Source organism: Oncorhynchus masou, chromosome 6, assembly GCF_036934945.1.
Source record: "Oncorhynchus masou masou isolate Uvic2021 chromosome 6, UVic_Omas_1.1, whole genome shotgun sequence".
Taxonomy (NCBI): Eukaryota; Metazoa; Chordata; class Actinopteri; order Salmoniformes; family Salmonidae; genus Oncorhynchus; species Oncorhynchus masou.
This window is the reverse complement of record NC_088217.1, coordinates 71,685,888-71,710,000: the sequence shown is the minus strand read 5'-3', so window position 1 is coordinate 71,710,000 and position 24,113 is coordinate 71,685,888. Positions and strand designations below refer to the sequence as shown.

Below are 24,113 nucleotides of genomic sequence, written 5' to 3'. Positions count from 1 at the left end.
CTTATGTCAACCAATTTTAATTAGCCTCATCTTCGACAAACATGATTTATTTGTCATTATGAACTGGGTGGTTCAAGCCCTGGATGCTGATTGGCTGACAGCCGTCGTATATCGGACTCACACCACGGGTATGACGAGAAAGACATTTCTTTTTACTGATCTAATTACGTTGGTAACCAGTTTATAAAAGCAATAAGGCACCTCTGCGGGTTGTGGTATATGACCAATATACCACGGCTAAGGGCTACATCCAGGCACTCTGCGTCATGCTTAAGAACAGCCCTTAGCTGTGGTATATTGGCCATAAACCAGACCCCCTCGGGCCTTATTGGTTCATTACCCAACTCATGTTTGTTTAATGTCATGATTATTCAATAGCCCGTAAAGAAACATTAAGATAGATTATAGTTTTAGTTGTTTTGAAAGGTTCCTGTTGGCAAGACTGTCTGTGTCCCAAATGGCACCCTATTCACTACATAGTGCACTACTTTTGACCTGAGCTCTGGTATATAAAAAGAAAGTAGTGCACTATGTAGGGAACAGGGTGCCTATTTCCGAGGCAGCCAATGTGAACTGTTCCATTGAGATGAACTGAGGACATGGAGTTGAGTTTCATCCTAGCTGGGTTGGTTGGCACCAGGCCATTCTCTGTGGGAAGGTGAACGGAGCCAACGTTTCCACAGGCAGACCACTATACTGACGGGCACCCAATGGGGAGCTAAGAACACACTGGATGCCCATCAGTAGACTCCAGCTCCAACACAGAAACGGAGCTCATTTCAATCACTACAAAGGGCTGCAGTTGTGTTGCTAATTATAACACCTATGTGGTTAGAGATGATTATGTACTGCACAAACCTGATTACTTAGGATGGAGCGAACACACACACACACACACACACACACACACACACACACACACACACACACACACACACACACACACACACACACACACACACACACACACACACACACACACCGCTTTATGAATGACTAAATAAACATAGAAAATAAGTAAGCTTACACTAGGTAGGATTCAAATCAACTGGTGACTAAAACTAATATTGTCTCTCAGGTTATTCCAGTGAAAACAAGGCACACCACCTGCCTTGGAGAAGGCATACGTGTCACTGGTTGAAGTAACCCTGGTAATAACCAATCAGAAAACAGATGGAGGTCCAGCCACACGCATACAGGGGTTGCCCTTGGAGGAAGCCAAGGTTGTAGCAGGTGGCTGGAGATGATTGGTTTATGTACTGACATTTCTACTCATCCCCATTGGGGATGCAACCAATTCTATACAACAGGAACACAGCAGTCGGCAAGTTCACCTGTGTGTGGGTGCGTTCAAGGCGTGTGTGCGTTTAAGCGTGTGTCCGCATTAGAAATCACGGTGTACAGTACGTAAGCCTGATGGTATTTGAGTGTGAGGAATGCACAAAGCAGTAACACTCACCTCCCACCTCACAGCAGTTCATCTGCCTCGATCTCAAAGAGAGATAACCCTCAATAACTATTCCAGCTATGCTCCTGTGATCTGGCTTTGTGTGTGTGGCGTGCGTGCGTGCGTGCGTGCAAAGCCAAAAAGCTCTTTGTCTCACTACAGGCCTGACAACATTATTTCAGTGCTCTCAGTGCTCTGGGCCCAGAGAACAAAGAGAGCTATAGTGGATTTAGAGTTCCCCCTTTAAACAGTGTCTCCAGGGTTATATTACTTGATCAATAGTTGGATTGATAGGGAAGAGTATGTGTCACTGTTAGCAGCAGAAGTCACCCTCAGGTTGCTCACTATTTATACAACGGGAGGCTCTAATCTTGCACGCTGATTGGTTAAAACCGCATTCCATCCGGTGTTAATTCCACAAGTTGCCACCGGCTAAAGCTATAACGTGGAAATGCCTATTTACACTGTTCAATCTCACTGTCTCGTCAGCCCAGCCAGACAATTTATAAACTTGATCTCTGTAAAAAGCATCTAGACATGATCTCCCATTTATTTCAGAATAGCAATAGGTTTTCATTAGCGGAGATCTGTATTTGAACGAGCTGTCTGTCTCTCTGACATTTGCAACATTGTTTCAATATTGACATTTGATCTCCAGCTGTCCCATAGTAATGAACATGTCGGGGCCGGGAGTCAGGACAAGACAGACAGGCAGCTTCTCTCAGCCAGTCGAAATCATGAATCAGCATAATTTTTATAGACAAATACAAAGAAATGTCAACAGAGAAGAGAACAGGTCAAACGAAACGTAGTGTTGGCTGTGTTGTTGGCTAGCTCCTTTGAACAAGTGTCCTGATGAGAGAGCACATTTTCTATGCCAGGAAATGGTGCATCATTAGCTCATTGTTATGGATCTTACCAAATAAATGTCACTAGAAAACAGCTTAACAAAGCAAATGCAGCTACTACGCTGTATTCCTCGATGCACTGTTTGACGTGACTATAAGTTAACCGTAGTTGGCTAGTTAGCAAGGAAGGGATAAGAACATTGCCAGCCAGTATGGCAATGGAACATTTACAACAAACAACTAGGTCTCTGTGTGTGTGTGTGTGTGTGTGTGTGTGTGTGTGTGTGTGTGTGTGTGTGTGTGTGTGTGTGTGTGTGTGTGTGTGTGTGTGTGTGTGTGTGTGTGTGTGTGTGTGTGTGTGTGTGTGTGTGTGTGTGTGTGTGTGCGCGCGCACTGGGAACAGGCAAACTGCAGGTTTTTTTAATTGCATTGTCTGTCAAGACCTCTGACAACTAGGCAAGGCAGTGGGAGAAATCCTCTTGGCTAGTTATCCTAATCTTTTAGTGCGACGTCTCATCTATCTTGTGCATTTCTGATGCAAGCGTCTATTCTTCACTGATAACATTGGATGGCAAGGTTCCGTCTCATCACAACGTCAGTTCCCATTGCCTAGTATCACTCTTGAGTGTCTGCCATTATCTTGCCCTTTCGCGCCATTGGAAATTATCTCCAATTCTCTGTGAGTATGAACATCTTAGTTTCTACCAACGGAGATTAATTCATTAGCCTAATAAGGGTGAGAGTTCTACCCTATTATTCCACAGTGAGAATTACCAGAGATCAGCTAATCCTAGCTGTTGTCCATCCAAGAAAAACCCTGCACTTCATATTTAATTAGTCCTTACCTCCTCTGACCTTGGAAAAAGACGCTTCAATGCCTGAACAAAAGCTGCTTCAATACCGGAATTTCTCCTGATCGATCACACCAGCTTTCCCTTGCCTGATAATGAATAGCCTAAGGGATGCCTTACAAAACAAACGTCTCCTGTATTAAACATACTGTTTACAAATCACCATCCTTGAGAAATCATTGCTAACTGGAGAGTGTAAGTGTGTGAGGTAGTCAAGCATTTAACAGTGTTTTTTCCGCATTAATCACATGAGGTGAGACGCCTCTGTGGAGGCACCCCTAGAAAACAGCAGAGAAGAAAAGACACACACACACACACACACACACACACACACACACACACACACACACACACACTACTTAGCCCAATGTCGAGATTGTGTGAGCCGTGCCGCCTCTGTGCACCCCTAGAAAACAGCAGAGAGATGCCCTGTCTTACACACACGCGCACACACACCCACCCTCGTCCACCCACCCACACACTTAACCCAACTCACCGAGTGTGTCTTTGATATTTTTCACCAGCGACGCCTTCTTTAAGCTGTTTTTCCTCTCCACATAGTTAGAGGGGACGTAGCCGGTCCGGTTGGAGGTGTTCCTCACCTTCCACCACGTCTTGCTGTCATCCAGGAGCCACAGCCGCTCGTTTTTCCGGATGTCAAGTTCCTGTTCCTGCTGAGCCGAGTAGTCCCACTTGGCTATAACTATCACCTCCTCCGTCATTTTTCATGGAGTCCTTCTGGAACAGAGAGAGACACAGAGAGACATACTGTTAGGGCAGGGTGGGGTTAACTGCAGGGCTGCTGTGATGCCCTTATCGCAATATTCTTTACATGGCAAAAATGAAAAACACAAAAACTATTTGGCCCTTTTAAAACAATATATGTAAAATATTGTGTGCTACAGCTAGGAAAACAAGTAGATGGGACTCTGGATGATGATATGATGATGTTTGTTTACAATATTAGCTCTGTTTTCCTAAAGAAGTCAAATCCACTTTGTGTTTTGTTTCCTTGCCACGATACTAAGGAATTGTCCCTGCCCTAGTTAACAAGGCACTTAACACGCAAAATTGCACACACAGACGAACACCAGCAATACACACACATGAATAAAATGATGAGGTGAGCCGTTTCCGTGCAACCCTAGAAAAACACGAGAGAGAGAGAGAGAGAGAGAAAGAGAGAACATTTCTCACACACACGCACATTCACTCTGAAGCCATTCTCAGAGGGATGGTGCCATCCACCACTATGGTCTGTGTGTGTCTCAGACGGACTGTGTGCAGGCCTCGTCTTGGCACTCGCGTGTCTGTCACACAGCTGTTGTTGTAAGACATCTGGCAGAGCGGAGCCTCTCTGCCCTGTAATCCAGGTTGGTTGAGACCTACCGTGTGTGTGTGTGTGTGTGTGTGTGTGTGTGTGTGTGTGTGTGTGTGTGTGTGTGTGTGTGTGTGTGTGTGTGTGTGTGTGTGTGTGTGTGTGTGTGTGTGTGTGTGTATGTGTGTGTGTGCGTAAATGAGCATGTGTGACACTCAGGACTCGAGGTAAGTAATCAAAGGAACCACTAAGCTGGGAGTTCACGCTTTACTTCCAAACCACACGAGCCTCCTCTCCTTTTTACCAGCTTCTCGTATTCATCTTAAATGTACTGAATTATTCAGTGACACACTGAGCAGAGCACTGTTCTATGTTAAATGTGTCTATAAAACATGGCTTATGGAAAGAGGGAGGGAGGAAGGGAGAGCGAAAGAGAGAGAGAGAGAGGGAGGGAGGTAAGGCAGCCAGCACCTGCAGGCCTAATAAGGAATAAATCAAACAAATCCAGGAGATATCTAGTGCTGCTGCATACTGAGGGTAAACAACACAAGGACTGGTGTCTATTCATGGAGGGAGGGAGGGAGGGAGGGAGGGGGAGGGAGGGAGGGAGGGAGGGAGGGAGGGAGGGAGGGAGGGAGGGGGAGGGAGAGGGAGGGAGGGAGGGAGGGAGGGAGGGAGATACCAAGATAGAGACATTAGGGACATGGGGGGAAGTAAAAGAGATGAGAGGGGGAGTAGAAAAGGAGACAGTGAGAGAGAGAGAGAGAGAGAGAGAGAGAGAGAGAGAGAGAGAGAGAGAGAGAGAGAGAGAGAGAATGAGAAAGCCAGACAGAGAGAGAGACAATATGGAGCGCTCTTTTACTGGATGGTGTCTCCAGCAAGACTGTGTGGTGTCAGAGAGATATTGCAGTGACAGGCTATTTTTCCTTCCAGGGCCAGTCAGAGGTGCGCTCCCACATCGTCCTGACACCCTGAGGTTGTGAGCCAGCCGGCACCGGAGTCCCCAGCCCTCTCACCCATCACCCTCCGCGAGACGGCATCTTGACAAGTCAGGGAGGGGGGCTGGGAGGTTCCAAGCGCCAAGCAAAAATGATAATGCACACACCTCAGAGCTGTCACACTAACCACTGGCCACTTCTCCGCCTGACTGAGACCGCCTTATTCACCGATCATACGGTCTTTCTTTTCAACGCGGAAGGACAGTTTCGCAGACCCAGATCAAACTCTGAATAAAAAGCACGCGCGCCTCGATTGAAAGTGCTCTTTAGACTAAGAATAGGTTTAACCAGAAACAAGTAGGTGGGGCTGCAAGGGCTGTGTCGTCAGATGTCTCTTTACTGATTCGCTGTTATTTCTACAGCCCATTGAGATCGATATGACTCAGTAAGGCTACAAGTAAAGAACCTCAGTGACCCAGCAAGAGAAAGCCACTATTGTCTGAGAGCGATGTCACACGACTGGAATTCTTTCCTCTCTCATCAATGAGTGTAGGGCAGGAAGAGCCTGATAAAGGCTGTCAATCTACTCTCATCAACTGGCAGGGTTAAAGACACAAACAAGTACATTCTTTTCAAGCAGAAGTTGCTTTTGGGCCTAATGCTGAAAACAGATATGCAAATTGCAAAGCCATAAAACATATTAACCTCAACGCATATTAAACTATCTTGATTTGATTATACAGTTTTAGTTAGTCAACTTGACTTCCGTCTGATTGTACCCTAAGCTCCTTTTCTTTAAAGAAAAACCTTGTAGGTTTTATCCCAAGCATTGGATGATTCCGTGGGAAAGTCAACCTAAGCATATACAATAAAGTTAGGCATATTCAAACTAAACTACATTCACAATTATGCTTATGTCTATATGTTGCAGTTTTCTTGTTTATAGCAGTTTAAAGAGGAAATTGCATGAATTTTGACCATTACAGTGTAGGAGGCCAAGTCTCAAAAAATGTTTTTACACTTTCGTATTTCGTGGCTTTAATAAAGGGCTCACAGAGCTTGTTTTTCCACTCACAGCTGTCAGCCAGTGTTAGTTATGGATATGAGGTGTTCATGAAGCAATAAAGAACAAATGTAAGTGTCTTGAGTTGTGTTCTACTGTCTTGTAAATATGACATTATCGCGATACTTAGATGCCTATATGATATGTATTGCAAATCTCACAATTCTGTATGTATTGCGAGTCAATACTGTGATTTTATTGCGATTCCACAGTCCAAACATATTGTTCACCATATGTCTGCTGCAGACAAACAAGAGACAGGTAATGTAACGGTCATGAGAAAACAAGTGTGGCTCTCTATTTTTTTTTAAGAAGATGGAGAACAAGCTATGAAGGAAAAACATTTTGGTTCAGGTCCAGTCAACTAGCACAAAAAAGAATATTGGGATAGTCAAAACGATACAATATATCGTCAAAAATATTCTCGATATGTAAGTGCATCAATTTCCCCCATCACTATTGATGTGATATCTTAACTTCTGAAGCTTTGGCATTCACCAGATTTAGTGTGCTGGTTCTGAGAAGTAGTCTTTAGACTCTCCCTGAAGCAATTGTTGAATTCTTGAAATTGTTGATATCTTGAAAATGTATGTGTTCTAGCTAAGATTCTCTTGCCAAATATAATATATGCAGAAGTGAATTTCTCCTACTTGGCAGTACTGTTTTTTAGACAGAAAGATGAGAAGAGTATTTATCAACAATCTGTTGAAAGCCCTGGAGTGACTTTTCAACTGAAAGCACCCCAAAATATAAAGACTTCATTCAGTGTCCCTAAAAGTGGATACAAATCATATTGATAAAGAGAAAAAAAGGTAATGTATAAGGTTGTGGTGCCTGGCCTTGTACACTATATTCAGACTGCCTGTAATTATACAATCATGATGTACTATGCCTACTGCTGATTTTTTAAACCTCAAAATGACAAATGCGTTAAGATAGATTTTGATCATTAAGATTTGATTGTCTATATAAGAGTTCCATAACGGCAGGCGTAACATCCATAACGGAGGGCGTAACATCCATAACGGAGGGCGTAACATCCATAACGGAGGGCGTAACATCCATAACGGCAGACGTAACATCCATAACGGCAGACGTACATCCATAACGGAGGGCGTAACATCCATAACGGAGGGCGTAACATCCATAACGGAGGGCGTAACATCCATAACGGCGGACGTAACATCCATAACGGAGGGCGTAACATCCATAACGGCGGACGTAACATCCATAACGGAGGGCGTAACATCCATAACATAGGGCGTAACATCCATAACGGAGGGCGTAACATCCCTAACGGAGGGCGTAACATCCCTAACGGATGGCGTAACATCCCTAACGGCGGGCGTAACATCCATAACGGATGGCGTAACATCCCTAACGGAGTGCGTAACATCCCTAACGGATGGCGTAACATCCCTAACGGAGGGCGTAACATCCCTAACGGCGGGCGTAACATCCATAACGGATGGCGTAACATCCCTAACGGAGGGCGTAACATCCCTAACGGCGGGGCGTAACATCCCTAACGGAGGGCGTAACATCCATAACGGAGGGCGTAACATCCATAACGGAGGGCGTAACATCCCTAACGGCGGGCGTAACATCCCTAACGGCGGGGCGTAACATCCATAACGGAGGGCGTAACATCCCTAACGGAGGGCGTAACATCCCTAACGGAGGGCGTAACATCCCTAACGGAGGGCGTAACATCCCTAACGGAGGGCGTAACATCCCTAACGGAGGGCGTAACATCCATAACGGAGGGCGTAACATCCATTGCGGGCATTTTTCCTCTCTAAAGTAATCATGTAAATGACAATCTTTTCAAAATGATTGTTATTGATAGCAATGGCTATCCATGTTTTGACCTGAGACGTACAAACTCCGCTAGATTGTCGTCTTGTTCCATCACCACTCTGCTCTGTCTGCTCACACCCTGTTCAGCTCGGTGTGCAGTGGAAACGCCAGCATGGTGCCGTGGTAAGTTCTTCAAGAGATGTAATATTTCATAAAAGGGAAATAGAACATTGCTCACACCTTAAATCAGTCAAAACAGTTATGGTAGAGTATAGGAATCTGACAACATGGAGAAATAACTATAATGCATTTTCTTCTCAGAAGATGGAGACAAGCTGTCCGAGGCTTATTCAGGAGGGTTTAGAAGATCGCGACCTGCTCTGGCATCTCAGGAGAGAACTGAGACAGAAGGTCAAGATCTCAGCCTCATCACACACACACACACACACACACACACACACACACACACACACACACACACACAACATCACTTTCTTATTGTGCATCTTGTGTATATTGTGCATTTCCACAAATAAAATACTGAACTGAGAGGAAGGAAAAGAAGGTATTATTTAAAGTTATTATTAAAGTCTTTAATAGATCATTAGGACACAAAGCATGTGTTAACCAATAACAGAGAGTGATTATGGAGGTCAGGAGAGCAGGGATTACCCTATCAGGAGGCTGGGGAGGACGTGGACCACTTTTCAGTGTAATTGCATAAATGTGCAGCAGGGTCGGCGCTGCCTGTAGAGAGAGATTCCTAACGAGTTTAACCAGGCCCAATTTAGCCAATTCCTTCATCTCCATCTCACCTAGCTCTGTAATCCAATTTGAGGATCCTTTTCATTCATCTGAGAACCAGGAGAGAAGGGGAGGAGAGGGGAGACTAAGAGAAAGATGGGGGGGTGAGAGAGAGGGTTGGGGTGAGTAATACAAAGGGAGCGAGAAAGAGAGGGGGCAGAAAGACAGAGAGGGAGAAAGAAAGAGTGATGTATTTCATTAGAGAAAGGAGGACAGGACCAGGAGAGCGACTGGAAGAGAGACTCGTCACCATGCCACTGTATGACTCAGTGTGAGAGCAGCAGAGTGCTATAAAGACAACCACCTCAAACAGGAAACCTGTAGACCCAGACGGGGGTGCAGTGCTGAGCTTCCAGTCCCGACTGGATTAGAGTCTATAGGAGCAGGCAGTGCAGAGCTTCCAGTCCCGACTGGATTAGAGGCTATAGGAGCAGGCAGTGCAGAGCTTCCAGTCCCGACTGGTTTAGAGGCTATAGGAGCAGGCAGTGCAGAGCTTCCAGTCCCGACTGGATTAGAGGCTATAGGAGCAGGCAGTGCAGAGCTTCCAGTCCCAACTGGATTAGAGGCTATAGGAGCAGGCAGTGCAGAGCTTCCAGTCCCGACTGGATTAGAGGCTATAGGAGCAGGCAGTGCAGAGCTTCCAGTCCCGACTGGATTAGAGGCTATAGGAACAGGCAGTGCAGAGCTTCCAGTCCCGACTGGATTAGAGGTTATAAAAGCAGGCAGAGCAGAGCATCCAGTCCCGACTGGATTAAAGGCTATAAGAGCAGGCAGTGCAGAGTTTCCAGTCCCGACTGGATTAGAGGTTATAAAAGCAGGCAGAGCACACAGAGGCCCAGTAAGGCACAGAGGCTCAGCACAGTTCCCAGTGCCAGCTGTGCTCTCTGCTTTCCCTTCAACCCCCCCAGCTGGCTGGGTGGCATGTCTCAGCTCACCTAGGCTTAACCAGCCATGACAGCAGGGACCACTGCCAGGGTACCATGTCATGCCATACCAAGGGGAGGGCATGTGAGAAGTGTGGAACTAATAAGACTAATGTTGTGTGTGTGTGTGTCAGGGTTTCTGTAAACCTGTAATAGCAAAAAAATACAAAAACTGAACAAAATTGCCACCAGCTAATTGCCCAGGAGAAGAAGAAAAAATCCCATTGTGAAAGAATGTTTTTTTATCCTATTGATTGATGGAAATACCAGTCGATGTAAATACATTTGACTGGTCATGCTTATTGGTCTATAGGTTCATTAGCATAATTTAGTGGTTTAAATTAGTGCGCGTGTACAGTATATTCGTTACGTATCTCATTTATTTAATGCGTAAAGATAGTCTTTGAGCGGGAAATCGGTCGGACAGTGCGAGACATCGGAGGGCAGGCTTCTTCAGCACGTCACACACCACTTTGCAATGAACTGGAGGGAGTATGCATTTTGAAAACATACTTAATTGGTTGAAACCTGAACTTTTTCCTACATATTATGAGGCATGCCTTATCTTGCTTTAAAGTAGCCTAGCCAAAAAATCTGACCATATCCGTGGAGGCAATTATTTTATATCAACTTTATTCCATTATCCAGTAGGCAAAGGCACAATCCTAGTTATATTAGCAACCCATGCTAGTTGTTGCACACTAGATCTCCCCGCTTTCGAACGGATATTTTAATCTCGGTCATCTCGGTCACTTGACACTGCTTGCACGTGCAGTGCGCTTCTGACAATGGTGTTTTCCAGCTAAGTATTATGCTTTGTGCGCATTGCTGAGCGTATAATGTATAGAAATATCGCCATTTTAAGCTAAACGTTCTGATCTGTTGCAATTATGTCGCCTGGTTGTATGCCTTTGGAATCTATCATCCCACAACTGTCCCAGAGTCTGTTTGGAATAGGCCATTTCTCTCTCAACAAACTGACCAATAGAACACGTCAACTTTTCTACTATGGGGGATAGTAGATTCAAATAGGCTTGTGATTTTTGCAGTTTGTTACTCATCTCGTTGGCTGAGGAAAAGTAAATGTGGACAATTATTCTAAAATCTTCAAAGTGCACATCAGAATTTGGTAAAGGAGGACCGCACATTGTTGAATCCTACAGACTCGCAGGTTCTGTTAATGTGAATTACAATAATCTCAATGTGATTCTGAGCACCGTGGGTGGACGCCCTAATCAGATTACGCACCCAATGCATATGAGTCCGGTAATCCAGCCACATTTTCCTAACTGAAAACCCTGTTGTGTGTGACAGGAGACAGGTAGTCCCTAGGGTCCTCTCTTCCTCAACCACGACATGAACTACTCTCATCCTCTGATCTCTAATAGGTGTCCTACAGCAACCATGTCTGATGGGACACCAGAGTTGAAGTAGAGACTTCAAGCACACCACTACCCACCATACAGTTATACAGACATGTTTAACCTATTTGAAACATCTGCTATTGAGGCACCCATCAACCCCTGCAGACAGCCTAGAAGTCAGCTAAGCTTCTCTGGGCCTCTCTCAACACAAGGATGAATAACTCATGTCCTTGAGGGCCAGTGTCTGCTACATTTCCTTATTGCCTTTGAATGAGTGCTACATTTACACAATGCCTGGAAACAACAAAAAAAACAGGATTGTGGTCCTGGAGGACCAGAGTCTGTTGCTGTGCCTCTGTCAGAACAAACACTGGGCCTACAGCTAGTCTACAGCAGAACAGAAGGATGAGACATGCAGAGCCGGAGCTGAACACAGCAGTAGCCCGAAAGGCGGCTTCCATTTTTATTACAGCAACAAAATACTCAAAGAGCATGGTGTTCAGCAGCCAAAAAAAACACTGCACTGGGGGGGGGGGATGATAGAAAGAGGAAGAGAGAAATTGAGAAAAATATCCTCCGTCCATAAATGTCCATTGAGCATGAGAGAAATGACATTTAGACAGGCTGAGTGTGCTGATGCCCAGACAGACAGAGTAATCCCCATCGTCATCATCGTAATAATAAATGCCCTTGGATGTGTCAGCCTGGGATGTGATGAATTCATTTCGGCTCTGCTGTCCAGACCAGTCCACAATCCCGTTGAGGGGCTGATGTGTAGTTGTGTATCTCTAATATAAAGACGCAGATGGTTAAGCTAGCAGAATGTGTGTAGATTACAAAATCAACACATCTGACACAACAGTTGAAGTTGGAAGTTTACATGCACCTTAGCCAAATCCATTTAAACTCAGTTTTTCACAATTCCTGACATTTAATCCGGGGAATAAATCCCAGTTAGGATCACCACTTTATTTTAAGAATGTGAAATGTCAGAATAATAGTAGAGAGAATTATTTATTTTAGATTTTATTTATTTCATCACATTCCCAGTGGGTCAGAAGTTTACATACACTCAATTAGTATTTGGTAGCATTGCCTTTAAAATTGTTTAACTTGGGTCAAACGTTTTGGGAAGCCTTCCACAAGCTTAAGTTGGGTGAATTTTGGCCCATTCCTCCTGACAGAGCTGGTGTAACTGAGTCAGGTTTGTAGGACTCCTTCCTCGCACACGCTTTCCAAAAAAGTGTCATCTTTGTCCCCATGTGCAGTTGCAAACCGTAGTCTGGCTTTTTTATGCCGGTTTTGGAGCAGTGGCTTCTTCCTTGCTGAGTGGCCTTTCAGGTTATGTTAATATAGGACTCGTTTTACTCTGGATATAGATACTTTTGTACCTGTTCCCTCCAGCATCTTCAGAAGGTCCTTTGCTGTTGTTCTGGGATTGATTTGCACTTTTCGCACCAAAGTACGTTCATCTCGAAGGGGCAGAGCGCGTCTCCATCCTGAGCGGTATGACGGCTGCATGGTCCCATGTTGTTTATACTTGCATACTATTGTTTGTACAGATGAAGGTGGTACCTTCAGGTGTTTGGAAATTTCTCCCAAGGATGAACCAGACTTGTGGAGGTCTACAATTTTTTTCTGAGGTCTTGGCTGATTTCTTTTGATTTTCCCATGATGTCAAACAAAGAGGCACTGAGTTTGAAGTTAGACCTTGAAATACATCCACAGGTACTCCTCCAATTGACTCAAATTAGGTCAATAAGCCTATCAGAAGCTTCTAAAGCCATGACATCAATTTCTGGAATTTTCCAAGCTGTTTAAAAGGCACAGTCAACTTAATGTACAGTGCCTTGCGAAAGTATTCGGCCCCCTTGAACTTTGCGACCTTTTGCCACATTTCAGGCTTCAAACATAAAGATATAAAACTGTATTTTTTGTGAAGAATCAACAACAAGTGGGACACAATCATGAAGTGGAACGACATTTATTGGATATTTCAAACTTTTTTAACAAATCAAAAACTGAAAAATTGGGCGTGCAAAATTATTCAGCCCCTTTACTTTCAGTGCAGCAAACTCTCTCCAGAAGTTCAGTGAGGATCTCTGAATGATCCAATTTTGACCTAAATGACTAATGATGATAAATACAATCCACCTGTGTGTAATCAAGTCTCCGTATAAATGCACCTGCACTGTGATAGTCTCAGAGGTCCGTTAAAAGCGCAGAGAGCATCATGAAGAACAAGGAACACACCAGGCAGGTCCGAGATACTGTTGTGAAGAAGTTTAAAGCCGGATTTGGATACAAAAAGATTTCCCAAGCTTTAAACATCCCAAGGAGCACTGTGCAAGCGATAATATTGAAATGGAAGGAGTATCAGACCACTGCAAATCTACCAAGACCTGGCCATCCCTCTAAACCTTCAGCTCATACAAGGAGAAGACTGATCAGAGATGCAGCCAAGAGGCCCATGATCACTCTGGATGAACTGCAGAGATCTACAGCTGAGGTGGGAGACTCTGTCCATAGGAGGACAACAATCAGTCGTATATTGCACAAATCTGGCCTTTATGGAAGAGTGGCAAGAAGAAAGCAATTTCTTAAAGATATCCATAAAAAGTGTTGTTTAAAGTTTGCCACAAGCCACCTGGGAGACACACCAAACATGTGGAAGAAGGTGCTCTGGTCAGATGAAACAAAAATTGAACTTTTTGGCAACAATGCAAAACGTTATGTTTGGCGTAAAAGCAACACAGCTCATCACTCTGAACACACCATTCCCAACTGTCAAACATGGTGGTGGCAGCATCATGGTTTGGGCCTGCTTTTCTTCAGCAGGGACAGGGAAGATGGTTAAAATTGATGGGAAGATGGATGGAGCCAAATACAGGACCATTCTGGAAGAAAACCTGATGGAGTCTGCAAAAGACCTGAGACTGGGACGGAGATTTGTCTTCCAACAAGACAATGATCCAAAACATAAAGCAAAATCTACAATGGAATGGTTCAAAAATAAACATATCCAGGTGTTAGAATGGCCAAGTCAATGTCCAGACCTGAATCCAATCGAGAATCTGTGGAAAGAACTGAAAACTGCTGTTCACAAATGCTCTCCATCCAACCTCACTGAGCTCGAGCTGTTTTGCAAGGAGGAATGGGAAAAAAATTCAGTCTCTCGATGTGCAAAACTGATAAGAGACATACCCCAAGCAACTTACAGCTGTAATCTCAGCAAAAGGTGGCGCTACAAAGTATTAACTTAAGGGGGCTGAATAATATTGCACGCCCAATTTTTCAGTTTTTGATTTGTTAAAAAAGTTTGAAATATCCAATAAATGTTGTTCCACTTCATGATTGTGTCCCACTTGTTGTTGATTCTTCACAAAAAAATACAGTTTTATATCTTTATGTTTGAAGCCTGAAATGTGGCAAAAGGTCGCAAAGTTCAAGGGGGCCGAATACTTTCGCAAGGCACTGTATGACCCACTGGAATTGTGATACAGTGAATTATAAGTGAAATAATCTGTCTGTAAACAATTGTTGGAAAAATTGTGTCATGCACAAAGTAGATGTCCTAACCGACTTGTCCAAAATATAGTTTGTTAACAAGAAATTTGTGGAGTGGTTGAAAAATGAGTTTTACATAAACTTCCGACTTCAACTGTACATCCCTCCAATTTGAAAAATAAAGATGAAGGCCTACAAATGATCAAAATGTTGCTTCTTCAAGGCAAAGGGGGAGGGGACGACAACCCTATGTGAGTGGAACCAGCTGCTAGCCTACAAGTAAACTGTACCATTTACACAAACAGAACTTGGACCTTACCCAAAACTGTCTCGATAGAAGGTTTGCTGATTTGGCTTTAAGTCTGCGTATTCTTGCTGTGCAGGCCACAGTAGTAGAATGGTGTGCACTAGCTTGTGGCTCCCCAGTCTAGGAGAGATACAGAGAGCCGGGTTTAGCCATGCTCTGGTTCACAGAGGAGCAGATAGACTGGTCCACTCTGGTGTGCTGCTGCTGTAGGCTTAAGTGTAGGAATGAGGGGTAAGTGTGTGCAGACTGTGATGTTCAGCACATTAATACGCTTGTTGGCATGAGTGTCAACAGACAAAATAACTACTCTGGGAAGGGCCCCGAGTCAGACCTACATCAGCACTCATGTAGGCAAGTCCACTAAAAACTTTCCCTCACGTCCCGAAGTACCGTACTCTAGGGACATACCTGCTAACGTAGGAGAGGCTAGTCTTGGACACGCACATGGACACACACACACACACACATACATAAATCCAGGCACTGGTGGAGGTGTTGTGTGGTTCATTAGTTTGTGCAGATGGGTCTGCTGCTCTCTGAGCCAGAGACTACTCCACCACTGAGAGACTCAGTGAAGCATTAGACCGGGTCTTATTGGACCAGGGAAACGCATTCTCCATTGTTCTCACATGGTTGAGGTTGAAACTCTATAGGCTCTTCTGGATTGATGTCATACTACAGGTTTAAAAATGGTTGTTTTATATTCGACATTCATGTGAACACAAATTTAAGTGCAGGCTATTTCTGTGCTGGCTTACAGTGACTGAACTGGGAACCGTCCCTATACTCACTGCTGCACCATGTGCTCTGCTCCCAAACTGCACTTCTCTAAGAGAGGCAGATGAGCGGTTGTGTTCAGACTCAGAGTTTTGACCTGCTAAAATCACTACATTTCCCCATGCAGTTGAGACCCGGAGACCAGCCAGTTTTAAAGAATGAGGAATAAGTAATGTGATGATTCAACAGCATTCAGTTCCACTCAGCCCACAGTACCATGCTGAATGGCTTTTTTAAAAAGGTCAACATTTTTAATACAGCTCCTCTCTTTCTCTCTCCCTCCCTTTCCTCACCGCGCAGCAATTTCTTAATTGAAGCGAGGTTCGGTTTGGCTTTTATAACCCATAAATGTCTCTGAGCGCTCCCATTTGCCTTACTCAGTTGTAGCCTATTAAAGATATGGATCTCACTACCAGCTGTAATGGGAAGGTATTATCTGTTCTCGGTTCACACCGATTCTCTTTGAATTTCTAAAGCCTATCCTTGAATAAGAAGAAGGCCAAAGACTGCAAATTAACAAATGATGTATGGTTTGATTCTAATGGTTATTTTTGTATTAATCATTTTCCTTTAGGGGCTACATTGTGGTGTTTTGTAATATTAGTTTGTCGAGGCTGTTTGATCAGACACAGCCAACATATCTCAACACTACGCTGGTTCAAGAGGATTTATTTTATTTTATTTAACTCGGCAATCGAACCAGGGTCTGTAGTGACACCTTTAGCACTGAGTTGCAGTGCCTTAGATCGCTGTGCCCCTCGCAGACTGACAACTGTTTTTGTTGCTGTTTAGTAACCCTGTCTATCTGTTGGTGCCTGCCTGGTTAGCACTGGTCTGTAGAGGCTGTTTGTGTTATGACAGCTCCCATGGTGCTCTCTGGACCGGGGGTCACCGAGGTCATGTTTCTGACTTCCTGTGTGCAGAGGTCCGCTTGTATTGCTGCCACGGTCACTTCCTGTCTCCCCAGGGTCGTCTTCTCCCCTCCTCCAATGAATCCCTACTTCCCTCCAGGGTCAAGTCTTTCCCAGCAGCTGGTTCATGGCAGTCAGGTGTCACATGGTTGACCCTGGGCCAAGAGAGCACAGTGCAAACTGACACCAAGGCACTGTTTACACAGGCAGCCCAACTTGGATAGTATTTTCTTGTTGTCTTTTGACCAATCACATCATATCGGATATTTTAAGAGCTCATCTGATTGGTGAAATGACCAAATCAGTTTAAAAAAAAAGGAAAAAAGGAAAAATGAAAAAAGGATCAGAATTGGGCTGCCTGTCTAAACTCAGACCACTAGTATCAGAAGGCAGACCAGAAGAGGCTGGCTGACACACATTGGCTGCTATAGGGCCAGGCCTATCTCATGTTGGCACAGCTGTGGTTTAAAACACAAGCATACACACTTTCATTAGACCTCTATCGTAATATTGAAGAGGCACAGAAATTAAAAGAGCCGAGATTACACATATTTCTACATCTAGTCCCTCAACAGAAACAGAAGTATACTAAAGGGATTTATAAATGACTTTGCTTTGCTTGACACATAAACACACATCTTGATCTCAGTGTAAGTGTTGAGGAATGTTCTCGGCTTCGCTGCCTCACTTGCCTGCTTCCTTAATGACAAAGATCCTTAAGTGAAAGCATTGCTGCCAAGAGGCAAATCAATTCTAAAGCTGGGGACATTTGTTTGCATGCCAGCCAGCCGCCAGCTCCTCTGTGATCAATCTCACTGTGCCTTGTGTTGATTTTACAACCCAGCCGATGCCATTCCCCTCAACCTCAATAGAACGGACAGAGTTCCAGCTCGTTTGAGGAACAGAATGTCTATCATTGTACAGTGCTGCTACAACCGCTGCCAAACCCAAATAAGTTGACCTTGGACTCTGTCTTATATCGTGCTCTAGGGTAACGGAGGGGAAGGAGGATTCTCTCCCACTCAGAGTCACAGCATTCCCATGATTTCTTTACACCGGGGACCAAAAACCAAGACCAATAGTTTTTCATGACCATGTGGCCTGACCAGTTATAGCCGCTAAAAGATGGCTATTCTGGCTATACTTTGAGGGTGAAAGCAGCAGTATCCCCTTAAAAGGAGGTAATCCAGTGACATCAAGGGAGTTTACTGTTATTGCACTGTGAAGTATAAACCATTCAAATTGCCACTGTGACTGTGGAGAAATGATTATACACAGAACAAAAAATATAAACAACGTGTCAAGTGTTTGTGTCCCGTGTTTCATGAGCTGAAATAAAAGATGCCAGAAATGTTCCATGCACACAAAAAGCTCATTTCTCATCCCTGTTTGCCAGCATTTCTCCATTGTCAAGATAATCCATCCACCTGACGGGTGTGGCATATCAAGAAGCTGATTAAACAGCATGATCATGATCCCTTTAAAAGGCCACTAAAATGTTAAGTTTTGTCACACAACATAACGCCACAGATGGCTCAAGTTGAGAGATGTAATCGGCATGCTGACTGCAGGAATGTCCACCAGAGCTGTTACCAGAGAATTGAATGTTAATTTCTCTACCATAAGCCGCCTACAAATTTGTTTTAGAGAATTTGGCAGTGTGTCAAACTGGCCTCACATGTAGCCACGCCACCCACATCGGACTTCTTTACCTGCCGGATCATCTGAGACCAGCCACATGGATAGCTGATTAAACTGTGGGGTTGTACAGCCAAAGAATTTCTGCACAAACTGTCAGAAACCACCTCAGGAAAGCTCATCCACGTGCTCGTTGTCCCCACCAGCGACTTGACCTGACTGCAGTTTGGCGTTGTAACTTGGCGTCGTAACCGACTTCAGTGGGCAAATACTCACCGTCAGTAGCCACTGGCACGCTGGAGAAGTGTGCTCTTCACGTAATAATCCTGATTTCAACTGTACCGGGCAGATGGCAGACAGTGTGTATGGCGTGTGGACGAACAGTTTGCTGATGTTAACGTTGTGAACAGAGTGCCCCATGGTGGGGTTATGGTATGGGCAAGAATAAGCTATGGACAACGAACACAACTGCATTTTACAGTGCCTTGCGAAAGTATTCGGCCCCCTTGAACTTTGCGACCTTTTGCCACATTTCAGGCTTCAAACATAAAGATATAAAACTGTATTTTTTGTGAAGAATCAACAACAAGTGGGACACAATCATGAAGTGGAACGACATTTATTGGATATTTCAAACTTTTTTAACAAATCAAAAACTGAAAAATTGGGCGTGCAAAATTATTCAGCCCCTTTACTTTCAGTGCAGCAAACTCTCTCCAGAAGTTCAGTGAGGATCTCTGAATGATCCAATGTTGGCCTAAATGACTAATGATGATAAATACAATCCACCTGTGTGTAATCAAGTCTCCGTATAAATGCACCTGCACTGTGATAGTCTCAGAGGTCCGTTAAAAGCGCAGAGAGCATCATGAAGAACAAGGAACACACCAGGCAGGTCCGAGATACTGTTGTGAAGAAGTTTAAAGCCGGATTTGGATACAAAAAGATTTCCCAAGCTTTAAACATCCCAAGGAGCACTGTGCAAGCGATAATATTGAAATGGAAGGAGTATCAGACCACTGCAAATCTACCAAGACCTGGCCATCCCTCTAAACTTTCAGCTCATACAAGGAGAAGACTGATCAGAGATGCAGCCAAGAGGCCCATGATCACTCTGGATGAACTGCAGAGATCTACAGCTGAGGTGGGAGACTCTGTCCATAGGACAACAATCAGTCGTATATTGCACAAATCTGGCCTTTATGGAAGAGTGGCAAGAAGAAAGCAATTTCTTAAAGATATCCATAACAAGTGTTGTTTAAAGTTTGCCACAAGCCACCTGGGAGACACACCAAACATGTGGAAGAAGGTGCTCTGGTCAGATGAAACAAAAATTGAACTTTTTGGCAACAATGCAAAACGTTATGTTTGGCGTAAAAGCAACACAGCTCATCACTCTGAACACACCATTCCCAACTGTCAAACATGGTGGTGGCAGCATCATGGTTTGGGCCTGCTTTTCTTCAGCAGGGACAGGGAAGATGGTTAAAATTGATGGGAAGATGGATGGAGCCAAATACTACAGGACCATTCTGGAAGAAAACCTGATGGAGTCTGCAAAAGACCTGAGACTGGGACGGAGATTTGTCTTCCAACAAGACAATGATCCAAAACATAAAGCAAAATCTACAATGGAATGGTTCAAAAATAAACATATCCAGGTGTTAGAATGGCCAAGTCAATGTCCAGACCTGAATCCAATCGAGAATCTGTGGAAAGAACTGAAAACTGCTGTTCACAAATGCTCTCCATCCAACCTCACTGAGCTCGAGCTGTTTTGCAAGGAGGAATGGGAAAAAAATTCAGTCTCTCGATGTGCAAAACTGATAAGAGACATACCCCAAGCAACTTACAGCTGTAATCTCAGCAAAAGGTGGCGCTACAAAGTATTAACTTAAGGGGGCTGAATAATATTGCACGCCCAATTTTTCAGTTTTTGATTTGTTAAAAAAGTTTGAAATATCCAATAAATGTCGTTCCACTTCATGATTGTGTCCCACTTGTTGTTGATTCTTCACAAAAAAATACAGTTTTATATCTTTATGTTTGAAGCCTGAAATATGGCAAAACGTCGCAAAGTTCAAGGGGCCCGAATACTTTCGCAAGGCACTGTATCTATGGCAATTTGAATGCACAGAGATACAGTGACGAGATTCTGTGGCCCATTGTTGTGCCATTCATCCCCCGCCATCACCTCATGTTTCAGCATGATAATGCACTGCCTCATGTCGCAAGGATCTGTACACGACTCCTGGAAGCTGAAAATGTCCCAGTTCTTCCATGGCCTGCATACTCACCTGACATATTACCCATTGAGCATGTTTGGGATGCTCTGGATCGACGTGTACGACAGTGTGTTCCAGTTCTCGCTAATATCCAGCATCTTCGCACACCCATTGAAGAGGAGTGGGACAACATTCTACAGGCCACAATAAACAGCTTGATCAACTCTATGTGAAGAAGATGTGTCACGCTGCATGAGGCAAATGGTGGTCCACACCCCTACCTTTTTTGAAGATACCTGTGAATAACAGATGCATATCTGTTTTCCCAGTCATGTGAAATTCATAGATTGGGGCCTAATGAATTTATTTGACGGATTTCCTTATATGAACTATAACTCAGTTAAATCTTTGAAATTGTTGCATGTTGCGTATATATTTTTGTTCAGTGTGAATTGGCACACTGAGCAGTTGTCACACATCAGAAGGCAGAATGCCTGCAGATAGGAATGGATTATTGCAGGTGTGTGTGTGTGTGTGTGTGTGTGTGTGTGTGTGTGTGTGTGTGTGTGTGTGTGTGTGTGTGTGTGTGTGTGTGTGTGTGTGTGTGTGTGTGTGTGTCTGCGTACGTGCCATGTGTGTCCCCGTGTGTGACAGGATTGATCATCCCTCCACAGAGAGAGAGAATGTTTATGGGAGCGCGGTGCTACGGGAGAAACATCCTGTGTAGACAGGGATGATGATGCGTTGACAGTACGGCAGCACAGTGGAGATCAAGGTAGTTTGGAATCACCGTCTGTCCACTTCCACACAGCCAGGCATCCATCCAGCTAACAAGGCTTCCAGCAAACAGGGACAAGGCTATGCTATCTCCCGACACTTGGGGAGGTAGGATCATTTTGTCTTCAAGCTCGACTAGGGTTGCACATCTTGGGGAATATTCAGGAGGTGGCAACTTTCTGTGGGAATTCATGGGAACATATACAAATTAATATAGATGTTTTTTTTGTATTGGATATATTTACCTTATCATATGGAGACAGAAACATAAACCTTTAACCTTATCATAAGTAGACATAATTGCAAATGATTCAATTCTTCCAATATAAATAAAAAACACAATTTAGTTATGAATTGAACTTTAATTAAATGAGTTGACTCTTCACATGGGATGACTTCACTGAACAACAAAAGAAAGGGAATATTGAAATATCTCCCAAAAACATTTTCAACAAACATCTGTAAAAACGATAGTCTAGAAACAAAAGCTTTGGTTGTCTTCCTCTCAGGCTTCCATGTCTTCTCCCTGGACCTCCTCTTGAACATCAGACTCTGAGGCCTCATCTTCACTTTCACTTTCCAACCTCGTCAGGCTCAAAAAGCTTAAAATTTGCCCGGATGGCTACCCATTTCCAACCCTGTATTGGTCGGCCTGTTGCGTGCTTTGGTGTGTGTTCCCAAACAAGGACCAGTTGCATTCTGAGGTGGCTGATGTTGGTGGGATTTGGAGGATGGAGGCAACAGGGGAAAGAGCCTCAGATCCACAAAGACCCTTCCACCAGGTGGCTGATGAGATATGTTGGCACAACTACCATATTGCTCTCCATCCCAAAGCCCTTGCTTGTAAGTGTACTTTGCCAGACTGCCAAGAACCTTGCCCTCATCCAGGCCAAGGTGGCGAGAGACGGTAGTGATGACACCATAGGCCTTGTTGATCTCTGCACCAGACAGGATGCTCTTGCCAGCAAACTTTGGGTCCAACATGTACGCTGTGGCGTGTATGGGCTTCAGGCAGAAGTCTTCACGCTTTTTGATGTATTTCAGAACTGTATTCCTCTGCTTGGAGCAACAGTGAAGTGTGCAGGGCAGTACGGATTTATTTTCTTACATCTGCAAGCAGAGTCTGAACATCAGACAGGATGGCATTGTCTCCCTCAATCCGTGCAATGGCTACTGCTTTAGGTTTCAGGTTGCTTACCACTCTCTCCCAAAATACATCATCCAGGAGGATCCTCTTGATGAGGCTGTCCATATCAGCAGACTGTGATATGGCCATTTCTTGGAGAGACTGTCAAACATGATGACAACGGGTGTTGCCGGGCAGCTTCAATGTGGTGCTCTTATTCTTCTCACTTTGCTTGGTGAGGTAGATTGCTGCTATAACTTGATGCCCCCTTCACATACCTAACCATTTCCTTGGCTCTCTTGTAGAGTGTATCCATTGTTTTCAGTGACATGATGTCCTTGGGGAGCAGAATCAATGTAGCATAGCCAATGGGTGTGATGTGAGGGTAGGACTCCTCCACTTTAGACCAAGCAGCCTTCATGTTTGCAGCATTGTCTGTCACCAGTGCAAATACCTTCTGTGGTCCAAGGTCATTGATGACTGCCTTCAGCTCATCTGCAATGTAGAGACCGGTGTTTCTGTTGTCCCTTGTATCTGTGCTCTTGTAGAATACTGGTTGAGGGGTGGAGATGATGTAGTTAATTATTCCTTGCCCACGAACATTCGACCACCCATCAGAGATGATTGCAATACAGTCTGTTTTCTCTATGCTTTGCTTGACCTTCACTTGAACTCTGTTGAACTCTGCATCCAGCAAATGAGTAGATAAAGCATGTCTGGTTGGAGGAGTGTATGCTGGGCGAAGAACATTCAGAAATGTCTTCCAATACACATTGCTTATGAGCATCAGAGGTGAACCAGTTGCATACACTGCTCAAGCAAGACATTCATCAGCATTTCTATAACTACATTCCTCCATTGAGTCAAAAAAACTTCTGATTCCAGGAGGACCATGAGCTGTTGCTATCGATAAGGTGTCTGATTCATCATTTTCACCTCGAATAGAAGTGGTTGCTTGTTGTGATCTCTGAGGGAACTATGATTTGGCACAGTATTTGCAAATGTACACAGTTTTTCCTCCTAAATTAGCTGCAGTGAAATGTCTCCACACATCAGATAGTACCCGTGGCTTTTTCCTGTTAAGATAAGAAACAAATAAGTTTTAAAAAATAATAATACAATTCCATGAATTAACTCTCCTCACTTAGCAGGCTCAAGGAAACTAAAACCCACATGGTAGCAAAAAAACTAATTAGAAATAAATGGTTTAACAAGTTATAAATGATTTAAACACACTTTGCTGTAGGCTACTATTTACTAGTTAACAAAAAAAATATGTCATATGAAATATATTCACCCCACCCAGTATTGTAATCAAAACTTACCAGAAAGCATAGTCCTTGGCTCAGACAGTGTAGTAGTGTCTCAATAGCATCTCGTTAGTGTGCAAGATCTTGAGAATCAGCTGTTCATGTGATAGAAGAGTTCACTGCACATGTGATGTAGGAATGCACTGTGCCTGCAGAGGGTTGCAATTCCATTGAATTGG

The 24,113-nt window shown here is 44.0% G+C and overlaps 1 protein-coding gene across 2 annotated transcripts in view; it reads right to left on the bottom strand.

Annotated features, from left to right (window-relative positions):
- Nucleotides 1-24,113, bottom strand: part of LOC135542573 (cytoplasmic protein NCK2-like) — a 53,434-nt gene that overhangs the window by 7,960 nt on the left and 21,361 nt on the right. Inside the window, exon 2 of one of the 2 annotated variants that reach the window (XM_064969658.1) lies at nt 3,643-3,881. In XM_064969658.1, coding sequence (XP_064825730.1) covers nt 3,643-3,868 — 226 coding nt within the window. In that variant the 5' untranslated portion in view covers nt 3,869-3,881. Of the gene's footprint in view, nt 1-3,642; nt 3,885-24,113 lie in introns of both variants that reach the window. The other variant, XM_064969657.1, reaches the window with a different exon arrangement.